At 41.9% G+C, this 12372-nt stretch overlaps 1 protein-coding gene across 1 annotated transcript; it reads left to right on the top strand.

The window, feature by feature from the left end:
* Nucleotides 1-8240: 8240 nt before the first annotated feature.
* On the top strand, nt 8241-11815 carry LOC128373235 (protein NLRC3-like). The gene is made up of 3 exons (XM_053333528.1): nt 8241-8280; nt 9957-11296; nt 11339-11815. Exons 1-3 carry the CDS (start codon nt 8241-8243, stop codon nt 11813-11815), a joined length of 1857 nt encoding a protein of 618 aa, XP_053189503.1.
* Nucleotides 11816-12372: the final 557 nt, after the last annotated feature.

Below are 12372 nucleotides of genomic sequence, written 5' to 3'. Positions count from 1 at the left end.
ATTAGGGAAATTTAAATTAAAATGTTTATTCTTAAATATTGATGAAGAAAAAATTGGGCTCCAGCAGCAAGTTCACGCCCTCTAGAATAGGGGTAGGCAAACATACGGCCCGTGGGCCAGAACCAGCCCGCCGAGGAGTCCAATCCGGCCCACTTTTCTTCCTATGTTATTTTCCTTCCACTTTTCCTTCCTCCCTTTCTTCCTTCCTTCCCTCTTTTCTTCCCTCCTTCCTTCCTCTTTTTTCCTTCCTTCATTCTGTCCTTCCTTCATTCTGTCCGTCCTTTCTTCCTTCCATCCTCCCTTCCTTCCTTTCTTCCATATTTCCTTTCTGTCTTCTTTTCATTCGTTCCTTCCATCTTTTTAATGATCCGGCCCACATGAGATCAAATTAGGCTGTATGTGGCCCTTGAATGAAAATGAGTTTGACACCCGTGCTCTAGAAAGTAGTACAGTCTGTCGCAATAGCACAGTTCAACCACTAGATGGCGACAGAAACCGTGTGTCCGCATTGAGGAGGACGCGGCAGCTGTCTACTCTTCATCCCTCATGGAAATAAATGGAAACTAGCTTGAATCTGACTTGAAGCTGTTACTAGGAATATTATGAGACCAGACACAACTTTTAACCATGAAAACAGCGAAGGTAAGACATCATTTGTAGTTGTAAATTTACAATGGGAAGTTTGTTTGGATGAATATATTCGTGCTTGTTTAACTGCCCTGAGACGTTTTTAATCTATAGGGGGCGCTGTTTCCCCTCCGGCGGCTCTCAGGCTTCAGAGGTTAATAGTTACCGGGTTAATGTCTCCGTTGTTTTGTCTCCACTCCTCACCTAATGGTTATAACTTACATCACCAGACCGGCTAGCTAACGCTAATTAGCTAACTTAACTGAAGATGCTTCTTCTAACCAGACGTGGAGTCTGAAAGCAGCTTGTTGATGGTAAACAAAGCTGTCACTGCACTTTGATGTTGCTTCTCTACCTGGGGCCCGTTTCAGAAAGCAGGTTTAGTGAGAACTCTGAGTTAGTTAATCCTGAGATGAGGGAAACTCTGGTTTTTCGGTTTCACAAAGCCAGTTCAGCTTAACTCTGAGTCAGTTACCCTGGCAACATACTCCGTGAACCTAACCTGCTCGCTAGCAGGTTTTCTTCAACTAACCCTGAGTTTCTCCTCCTTTTTAGTTGAAGCCCGCAGACTGAAGGAGGTGTCAGACATGGTGTGTCCTTTTCTTAAAGAGTCAGTTAATATTGAAGCACAAATACGAAGCATAAATTTCCGTCAGAGGGTGATCAGACCCTGCTGGGATGTTTTATCATTCTCTGATGATGTTCTGTTTGAGTGTTTCCATTTTTCTGTACAATCGATAATTTATCTGAAGAATATTCTCAGCCCTCGTATCGTCTGTACGACACCACATGGACATGCTCTCAGTTCAGAACAAGTTCTCTGTTCAAGTTCATGTTTCCAAGGCAACCGTCTGTCGGGCTGTCACAAAGGCAATATTTGAAGGTGATTGATAGTCAAGTGGTTACTGCTCATGCTTCATAGTGACAGTGTTGCTGGTTCGATACCAGTGAGGAACTTTCTCTCTCTATATATATACCAGCTACTGTTAAATTAAGGTGAAAGTGCCCAAACATAAAACTAAATTTGACTTAAACGTTTACTTTTCTAGTGTTGTATGTATAAAGGCATGTAGGTGTTGCTTTCAAATAGACAACATTAAATACTGGCAGTGTTGGGATGGCTGAAAAATTGACTTTCTTCTTTGCTTAGAAGATTTCATCAACTACTGAAATATATATCACATGTTGAATGTAGCATTTAAATGCTGTTTAATGAGGGCAGGTTAAACAACATCACATCTGCTTGTAATCAATACCTTACTTGTTTGAGCTATATTTTTATATTTCATATTCAGTTGCTGCCAAGTAGGCCTATGTTTTGTACCTGTTGGGGTCTGCATGAATGTTAAATGTGTCACGTACACACACACACAGAATATAAATGTTGAATAAATCGACCACTCGAGACAAAATGTTTCTCTTTTTTTCATTCATACTTTTCTTAAATATACTCATCGTCTGCATGTATTCATTAATATTTCTAACTCCTTTGGGGAGAAGTGGGAGGACTGAGCCCTTTGTTTCTCCTGTTGTCATGGTGAATCATGTTATCTGTGCTCCATTGATGAGGGCTTGGTATCTCCTCATGCACAAGCTTCACTCAGAGTTACTTTGACTCAGAGTTGATTGAACTAACTGTTAACACTTGTTCTGAAACCCAAAACTCTGAGTTTGACAGCTCAGAGTTGGTCAACCTAGAGTTAAGGTTTTAACTCAGAGTTAGTTAAACCTGCTTCCTGAAACAGGCCCCAGGTGTGTAGGTGAAATGTATTTTCATGACAAAAAGGCATTGTGTGTGTGTGTGTGTGTGTGTGTGTGTTTGCTTTACTGTGTGTGTCTGTGTGTGTGCTTTACTGTGCATATGTGTGTGTGTGTGTGTGTGTGTGTGTGTGTTTGCGTGCTTTACTGTGCATGTTTGTGTGTGTGTGCTTTACTGTGCATGTGTGTGTGTGCTTTACTGTCCATATATGTGTGTGTGTGTGTGTGTGTGTGTTTTACTGTGCGTGTGTGTGTGTGTGTGTGTGTGTGTGTGTGTGTGTGTGTTTTACTGTGTGTGTGTGTGTGTGTGTGTGTGTGTGTGTGTGTGTGTGTGTGCTTTACTGTGCATATGTGTGCGTGTATATGTGTGTGTATGTTTGTGTGTGTCTGTGTGTGTGCTTTACTGGGCGTGTGTGTGTGTGTGTGTGTGTGTGTGTGTGTGTGTGTGTGTGCTTTACTGTGCATACGTGTGTGTGTGTGTGTGTGTGTGTGTGTGTGTGTGTGTGTGTGTCTCGCTGCTGAGTTCAAAATGTATAAATGAATAAATGTGATGTTGTTTTCTTCATGTTGGAGTAAAGTTGATAGTTTGAGTCTCTCAGTCAGAGATGATGAATTATATCTCAGAGGAAATCACTTCTAAAAAGTCTCAGCAGTGAAATAATCACTCAGGTTGTTTATTTAAAGTTGAAGTATGTAACTCTGACACCAAAGGCCTGTACTACGAAGCTGGATTTTCTCTTATCGAGGTAACTTCAGGGTTAACCCTGGGTTTTCCGTACTACGAAGCTGGTTCACTTCTTACCGGGATAAATCACCATGGTAACTTATGCTGGACGGCTAACCTGCTCCGGAGCAGGTTATGTTCTGGATAAGAGATCAACGAGTATAAAAGCACCACCTCCTGACCAATCAGCTCTCTTAGAAAATGACCTGCCCATTCTTAAAAGATCCTGGCTGTCAACATTGGTGCGCGGATCGCGAGAGGAGCGCTTAGGAGAGAATGAGTTTTTAGGGATAGATGCAATTTTTTAATTGGCCAAAATATATATTTAAAAAATAATCATTGAGGCACGTGGGGGATATTATTCTGTAGGTTTGACATCCTGAGATCAAAGTGTCAGGCTGCATAATAACTGTATTTATTTATTGTAATTGTAAAAAATTGACGAAAATATATATTTGTAAAATAAGCCTTGAGACACATGAGGGATATTTATTCTGTATGTTATACAGTTGGTTTGAAATCATTCACTCAAATGGTTGAAGCGCATAATAGGTTTGTATTTTGAATGTTGAATATTAAACTAACTTAATGTCTCTATGAAAGGAAGGGCACTGAGGAAGCGCTCTGCCCCAAACGTCTGTGCCGTAATAAAGTGGCATTGTGTGATCAGTGTCCGTTTATATTGTCTGATAAATTAATATTGTATGATCTCATGAATTTACACATTAACAGAGTCGGCAATTTTCTGCCAGCATTCCTTCCTGGCTTTTGCTGCAGCAACAGTGTTGCTTTTAGCCTGGATGATGTGATTGAATTCTTCATATTGTTGAAGAATAATTGTCTGCTCCTCCATGGTAAAGTAGGCTGCTCTGCAGGGTTTCTCCATGTTTGTGATTGGTCAGACGCTGCAAACAACTCCCCTTTATGTGAACGCGCAGTGATCCAGATTGGAAAACCCTGGGTTGATTTACCGAGTTGATAACCAGCTTCGTAGTACCGCTTATCCTGGACTGCGAAGATCTGGTTAAGTCAACCCAGGTAACGGAGAGAGATCCTGGATAGGTTAATCCAGCTTCGTAGTACAGGCCTCAAGTGTTTAGAAATGGTACTGTGGCCCACGTTCAAAACACTGGAGAGAGCTGTTACTCCTCGCCCCCTCCCAGCCAGACTCTACTTCACGTGGGTTGCCAGTTGTTGGACGTGATCCTGCATGCGCGCGAGACGAGTGCAACATACACAATGCGAAGTGACCCACAGTCAGACATCCCAACCTGTTTCAAAGGCATCTCCTATACATACCCTTTTTTTGTTTCTCAAATTGTCACGACGATTTTGAGAGTCATAATGAGTTTTTTGTTGGTTTTGTAACATCAGACATTATCTGCAGCTCAGTGGCAACTGGCAACCTGGATGCTGAAACACTACTGACTTGGTGGTGGGTGGTGCATCAGGCCAAAACACAGAATGACAACATAAACATTATTTGAGGGCTGCAACTGAGCTTTTCAAATGTGAATATTCTGGCTGGACTACTACTGTCAGTGATATCAGTGTTTGAAATGAACACGATTCCTTAATGTCTGGTGATATTTAGGGCAATTTTATGATTACTTGGAATATATTTGTTACATACAGCTACTTTAAAGTCTCATCAGCCAAAACCAGTTTCTCCTCTTCCTTCAGCTGGATGTGTGTTTGTACTCTGATGTTTCCTCACAGTGACTCCAGGCTCGCTGCCCTCTGCTTTCACTCCTCCTCATCCTTTCTTTCTTTAAGTCACATCTTCATCCAGCCGCCTCTGATAGTCACCTGACTGTTGTTTCTTCAGGAGCTCAGAAGTATCTATAAACCCTCTACAGCAGGGGAGTCAAACATGAGGTCCGTGGGCCAGAACCGGCCCGCCGAGGGGTCCGATCCGGCCCACTTTACTTCCTGTCTTCTTTTTAATTATCCAGCCGACATCAGATCAGATTGGGCTGTACAGAGTATCAGGAAAGTATTCACACCCCTTCACAATGGAATACACATAGACACATACACACACACACACACACACACACACACACACACACACACATACACACACACACACACACACACCTCCCAGTAAAGAAGGGGAGGAGCAGACATGTAGCAGCAGGCAGGTATGCAGTGAAGGTGAAAGTATTCAGTCAGACGCCATTTCACAGTCAGTAGAGCAGAAGGAGGAACAGTGTGAGGCAGGTGAGTGTTAATATCAGGACTGTAAATAATGATTACTGTCATTATTGATCAATCTGATGATTATTTATCACATTCATTGTATAGTTGATTAAAGTGTGTCAGAATAATGTGAAATGACAGAGTTTGAGGTGTTAAACGTTGTTTCCTGTTGTTGTTTTCCTGGTTTGTGCGTCCTCACAGCGATGTAACGTGACTCACTGCTGAGCTCTAAATAGAGAGAAGTCACAGTTAAGAAGCACACACATGTTTATCTGAAGTCTGTTTGTTGGATTTAAACCAGAGTCAAAGTTTCTCTTTGTGATGACTAGAAAACACACATGGTTGTAGTTAAAGTCATGTCAACTAATAAGAAGCTACTAAGTTGAGAGGCAGGACTGGGTTTATTTTATACTGTGTATGTGTGTGTGTCTCCAGTGTTACTGGTTTACCTCTCAGACTCCAGAAGATGAAGAAAGAGGAGGAAGAGGAGGATGGAGCAGAGTCTGTAATATCCAGCTGTCCGTCTATGAAGAGTGACCGGTCTAAAGATTTCCCTCCAGACTTCAGTAATGAACCTGGACCCTCAGACACAAAGTAGGAAACTGTTTCTACTGTAAACTGACCTGACGATGATTCAGTTTAATATCATTTGATAATCTACATTACAACAATATTTATTTTATAATCATGTAAGTTTGTAAAAATTCAGTCTGTAATATTTTTGTCGTTTCATTGACTGCATTATTTCTTTGTTGATATCTTTCATTTAGTGGAAAGAGTGTTTGATTGTACAGAAATGCCCTTTGTTGTATTTTCAGATTTTGGTTTTCTTGTTGCTTTGTGTTTCCCTCCTGTGTTTCTGCTCTGCTCTCAGTGTTTCCGTCAGCCTATCAGCTCACATACTGCTCTTGTATCTTCCCACCTGTTCCTTGTTTGATTAGTTCAGTTTGTATTTTCATCCTGGTTTTCAGTTCAGATGTTCTTTTTTTAACTGACCGCTGAGGAACTCCATATGTCAGAGCCACTCGATCAGATTCATAACTTCCAATGGTCACAAAATAACTCTGCTCTTCCAAGTAGGACCGGAAGCAGTCTAGGACTGTTCCACTGAGTCCTCCATGTCGGACCTGAACCAGTCTAGGACTGTTCCTCTGAGTCCTCCAAGTAGGACCTGAACCAGTCTAGGACTGTTCCGCTGAGTCCTCCAAGTAGGACCTGAACCAGTCTAGGACTGTTCCACTGAGTCCTCCATGTAGGACCTGAACCAGTCTAGGACTGTTCCACTGAGTCCTCCATGTAGGACCTGAACCAGTCTAGGACTGTTCCACTGAGTCCTGCCCAAGTTTCCAACCTGTCCAACAGTATACTGTGATCCACAGTGTCAAACGCAGTACTGAGATCCAACAGGACCAGAACTGACACCTTGCCTGAGTCAGTGTTCAACCTTGTGTCATTTAACACTCTAATAAGAGCTGTTTCTGTACTGTGGTTAGGGTTAGGGGTCGGGGTCGGGGTTAGGGTTAGGGGTTAACCTGTTGGTCGGAAGCCTGATTGAAATTTGTCAAAAAGGCCACTGGAGTTCAAGAAACTGCTGAGTTGATTAAAAACCTCTTTCTCAACGATCTTGGCTATAAAAGGAAGATTTGAGATAGGTCTGTAGTTGGTTAACATGGAAGCATCCAGCGTTCTCTTTTTTAAGAGTGGCTCAATGGGGGAGTGCAGGTGGTCGAGTGATTTGAGTGCATGCAGTATACGCAGCCGACCTCGGTTTGAATCCAGATCGGGGGTCCTTTGCGGCATGTCAGCCCCCCTCTTTCTCCCATGTTTCCTGTCTGTGTACTGTTTAATAAAGGTGTCTATGCCAACAAAATCTTTTTAAAAAAAGAAAAAAAGAGTGGCTTAATGGCAGCTGCTTTTAGGGGTTTAGGAAACGTGCCTGATTGAAGTGAGCTATTTATCACTTGTCTCAAATCTGTTTGGACAGAGTTCACAATCGTTTTTAAAAAGTCAGATGGCATTGTTGACAGCATGTTGATGGTTTTAGATGCAGAACTGTTTCCTCTGTGTTTTTTTGGTCAACTGTATTAAATTCAGACATCGCAGTTGAGTTATTCCTGGGTTTATTATACTGTGTATGTGTGTGTGTCTCCAGTGTTACTGGTTTACCTCTCAGACTCCAGAAGATGAAGAAAGAGGAGGAAGAGGAGGACGGAGCAGAGTCTGTAATATCCAGCTGTCTGTCTATGAAGAGTGACCGGTCTAAAGATTTTCCTCCAGACTTCAGTAATGAACCTGGACCCTCAGACACAAAGTAAGAGACTGTTTCTACTGTAAACTGACCTGAAGATGATTCAGTTTAATATCATTTGATTGACTGCATTATTTCTTTGTTTATATCTTTCATTTAGTGGAAAGAGTGTTTGATGTTGTTTTGAAATATTTATTAGTAGCTTGAACCAATATTTAATACAGGTTAAGTTGCAGAGGTCAGATAGTTTAGTTTTCTTTGTAGACATGAACAAGTTAATGTGACAGTCCAGCATCAGCAGATGTGTCTTTAGTTTAACTGTCAGTAAATACATTATTAAAAATATAAAACTTTATTTATGTAACATCTTTTTTTATCACATATTATAAAGTGCTTTACAACATTTGTACAGAAAGAAACAGAGAACACAAATATAAAGTAAAAACATTTAAAAATATATTCAGACATAACAAACATATGAACACAGAAAGCAAACAGCAAGCAGTCACCATGCAGAGCAAACCCTTCAACTTATTGAATGTTATAGAAAGGATTTCCTAACAAAGTGGGTTTTAAATGTTCTTTATAATAGTTAACAGACTCAGCTCATCTAATGGAGGGTTTACAAAGTCTGCGTCCCTGAGCAGAAAAACTGTGTAGACCTTATTAGTGATTAAAAGAATGTTAAAACTGATCCTGAACTTCACTGGCAGCCAATGCAGTGAGGTTAAAAAAGGAGTGATGTGAGATCTAAGGCCAGTCCTAGTTATCAGCCCAGCTGCTGCATTTTATATGAGCTGAAGATGAACCAGGGAGCTTTAAGGCAGGTGGAAAGGACATTGTAGAAGTAAAGATGGGAACAAATGAAGGCATGAATGAAACGTTCTGAGTCAGAGTCTGATAATAATGGTCTGATTTATGCAACACTGAAAAATGCCCTTTGTTGTATTTTCAGGTTTTAGTTTTCTTGTTGCTTTGTGTTTCCTTCCTGTGTTCCTGTTCTGCTCTCTGTGTTTCCGTCAGCCTATCAGCTCACAGACTGCTCTTGTATCTTCCCACCTGTTCCTTGTTTGATTAGTTCAGTTTGTATTTTCATCCTGGTTTTCACTTCAGAGTTTTATATCTTTGTGTCCCTGTACAGAGACAGAGACAGGGTTGGTATTGGATTTACTAACAAGTCAAACTGTGTCTGTCCTTATTTATTAAAGGACTGCAGCAGCAGGTACAATGTTGGTCTCATGTAATACAGACTGTGTCTTAACGTGTTCCTGTTCAAAGACACTAAATATGGGAGGAGGTCATGTAAATGTATAGAAACAGCCTGCTGCAGCTGATTTATCACTGCAGACTGACCACTGCAGCAGAGGAAACTGAGTCTGATGTTTAACGTTTGGGAAAAGTCAAATGTGTCAAAGTGTTGTATCACACTCACGCAGAGGGAGAGAGACTATAGCAGAAACAGAGAGAGAGAAACACTCATGAAAAGATGCATTATGAAGATATTTAGCAGAGCTCTCTTTTCAGCAGCACAACATAAAAGAGCAGCAGTCTGTTATTTTTCACTAGTGGACTTTTCTGTTTGGCTCAGTTTCCTCCTGCTTATTGTTCCTGACTTTTAATGGATCAGAGTAGCTTAAAGGAGCCTGTGGAGTTTTCTAACAGACTAAAGTCATGTTCACATTGACTTACTTACCAAAACACATTGTGTGTCTCCTTGTGGTCTAACTAATGTGTTGAATCCACTTCCCTCCTCATCAAACATCTATTTTAAATCCTTCTTCTTCTCTAACTTTGCTGGCACATTGTTGTCTCTGTTTAATTACTGTTCAACTCTTCTAATCTTACTATACAATATTTAATTTTAAATTAAAAGTGTTGAATCTCAGAGTCTGAAGAACAGAAACTGTGTAAGTGTGTAAATACTGACAGTCTGGACTGTTTATGTGGGGAAAGAGCTGCATGCAGCTTGTGAGCTGTCGGTTGGCCTCCACTAATGTCATGTGACATAAAGAATGTGTTCATGTCCACAGAGAGAGGAAGAGGAGGGCTGTTTCTGTGGAGGAGCAGCTGTCCTGCTGTTCTTTGTGTCAGGACGTCCTGAAGGATCCAGTCTCTACCAGCTGTGGACACTGGTTCTGCAGACAGTGCATCACCTCATACTGGGACCAGTCTGCTTCATCAGGAGACTCCTCCTGTCCCCAGTGTGCAGAAAGATCCAGAACCAGACCTGGACTGCAGACAGACAGTCAGACCAGCACTGTACAAAGTAAGACTGAAGATCTGTCTGCTGATGTCATCATCTCTGAAAACAGGACAGGTATCTTCCTCCTCTATCCTACTGAACATTAACACTCACACTGATTTCTGTTTCATTCTACCTTTTTTCTTCTATTTCAGCAGAAAATGGTCTGCAGGAGGTTTTAGATGAACATCAGATCAGTCTGAGCAGCACATGTGAATGTGTGACTCAAGGAACTGATGAAGCAGGAACTAAAACCTTCCTCATCAGCATCTTCACTGAGGTCCACATCACAGAGGGACAGAGTGAAGAGGTTAATACCCAACATGAGGTGAGGCAGCTTGAAACAGTTTCCAAGAAGAAGACCCTCCATGACGCTCCAATCAAGTGTCAGGACATCTTTAAAGTCTTACCTGACCAACAGAAACACATCAGAGTGGTTCTGATGAATGGCGTTGCTGGCGTTGGAAAAACCTTCTCAGTGCAGAAGTTCACTCTGGACTGGGCACAGCGCTCCAACAACCAAGATATCAGTCTGCTGATTCTGTTCTCATTCAGGTCGCTGAACTTGATCAAAGATGAGCAGTACAGTCTGCTCATGCTGATCCATGTTTTCTATCCAACATTACAGAAGCTCACAGCAGAGAAGCTCGCTGGCTGTAAAGTTTTGTTCATCTTTGACGGGCTGGATGAAAGCAGACTTTCACTGGATTTCAACAACAGTGAGGTTGTGTCTGATGTCACACAGAAGTCATCAGTCAGCGTGCTGTTGACAAACCTCATCGAGGGGAAGCTGCTTCCCTCGGCTCTCATCTGGATAACTTCCCGACCTGCAGCAGCCAATCAGATCCCTCCTTCATGTGTGGACAGGGTAACAGAAGTACGAGGCTTCACTGATGACCAGAAGGAGGAATACTTCAGGAGGAGATTCAGTGATAAAAAGCAGTCCAGCACAATCATCTCACACATCAAGACATCCAGGAGCCTCCACATCATGTGTCACATCCCAGTCTTCTGCTGGATCACTGCTACAGTTCTGGACCACATGTTGACCACAGACCAGAGAGGAGAGCTGCCCAAGACCCTGACTGACATGTACTCACACTTCCTGCTGGTTCAGACAAAGAGGAAGAAGAACAAGTATGATGAGGGACATGAGACGAGTCCACAGGGGCTGACGAAGGCTGACAGGAAACTTCTTCTGAAGCTGGGGAGGCTGGCAATTGAACAACTGGAGAAAGGGAACATCATGTTCTACCAGGAAGACCTGGAGCAGTGTGGTCTTGATGTCACAGAGGCCTCGGTGTTATCAGGAGTTTGTACACAGATCTTCAAAAGAGAGAGTGTGATCTTCCAGAAAACAGTCTACAGCTTTGTTCATCTGAGTGTTCAGGAGTTTCTGGCTGCAGTCTACATGTACCACTGTTACACCAGCAGGAAGACAAAGATACTGGAGGACTTCCTGAGAGAATCAAAACCAAAGTCTGTCCTCAAGAAAGTTTCAGCTTATTTCAGAAACAAGCCATCTGACTGCAATGAGGATTTAACATCCCTGGATGGCTTCCTGAAGAGAGCCATGGAGAAATCTCTCAGAAGTAAAAATGGCCACCTGGATCTGTTTGTCCGCTTCCTTCATGGCCTCTCTCTGGAGTCCAACCAGAGTCTCTTAGGAGGCCTGCTGGGTCAGACAGACAACAGTCCAGAAACCATCCAGAGAGTCATCAACAACCTGAAGGAGATGAACAGTTTGGGTATCTCTCCTGACAGGAGCATCAACATCTTCCACTGTCTGATGGAGATGAACGACCGCTCAGTACATCAGGAGATCCAACAGTTCCTGAAGTCAGAGAACAGATCAGACAAGAAACTCTCTGTGTTTGACTGCTCAGCTCTGGCCTACATGCTGCAGATGTCAGAGGAGCCTCTGGATGAGTTTAACCTGAAGATGTACAACACATCAGCGGAGGGACGATGGAGCCTGATCCCAGCTGTGAGGAACTGCAGAGAGGCTCAGTAAGTCCAAATGTGATTAACATTATAAATCAGTGTAGATTAGTAGTTTAGTTCTTCAAATATTAATATAAAAGTCTTATTGTTAAAATAGTGCTCTACTTGTTTATAGACACACACACACACACACACACACACACACACACACACAGAAAGACTTACACATCTGCCCCCCCTCCTCATACCAATATTACACCCTTCTGAACAGGTATATAGATCATAGCTGAAATAACTTGTCAGTTCTATTTAGACTCAGATGTTGTTGAGCTGTTTAAATGTTGAGTTTAAATAATGTTGATGTTTCAGTTGGTTGTTTATAGCTGTTTAGTTAATGTACAGTTATTCTATTTATTTCTAGTAATTATTAGATTTGACAGTTTTTTCTTCTATTTCTCTTCCTTTGTGTGTTGGAGGCTTCATTCAAACCTGGTGAAACACATGAAGGACTTTAGAGGTTGTGGTTGAGGTTTTATTACAGCAGCATTTTATCACAACATATATCAGTATTTTACAGTTATCAGTGAAAGCAGTAAAGTTATTATTACATGATATATAATTCTGGTG

This window comes from Scomber japonicus, chromosome 14, assembly GCF_027409825.1.
Source record: "Scomber japonicus isolate fScoJap1 chromosome 14, fScoJap1.pri, whole genome shotgun sequence".
NCBI classification, from domain to species: Eukaryota; Metazoa; Chordata; class Actinopteri; order Scombriformes; family Scombridae; genus Scomber; species Scomber japonicus.
Note: the sequence above shows the minus strand (reverse complement) of the source record. Positions and strands in the feature narration are given on the sequence as shown.

Excerpts from the sequence above, each read along its gene's own strand:
- LOC128373235 (XM_053333528.1), top strand. The coding sequence starts at position 8,241 with ATGTTAAAACTGATCCTGAACTTCACTGGCAGCCAATGCA. Across the intron at positions 8,281-9,956 it reads CTTCACTGGCAGCCAATGCA|CAGAAAATGGTCTGCAGGAG; the intron begins GTGAGGTTAAAA and ends CTTCTATTTCAG. Across the intron at positions 11,297-11,338 it reads CAAAGTCTGTCCTCAAGAAA|GATTTAACATCCCTGGATGG; the intron begins GTTTCAGCTTAT and ends GACTGCAATGAG.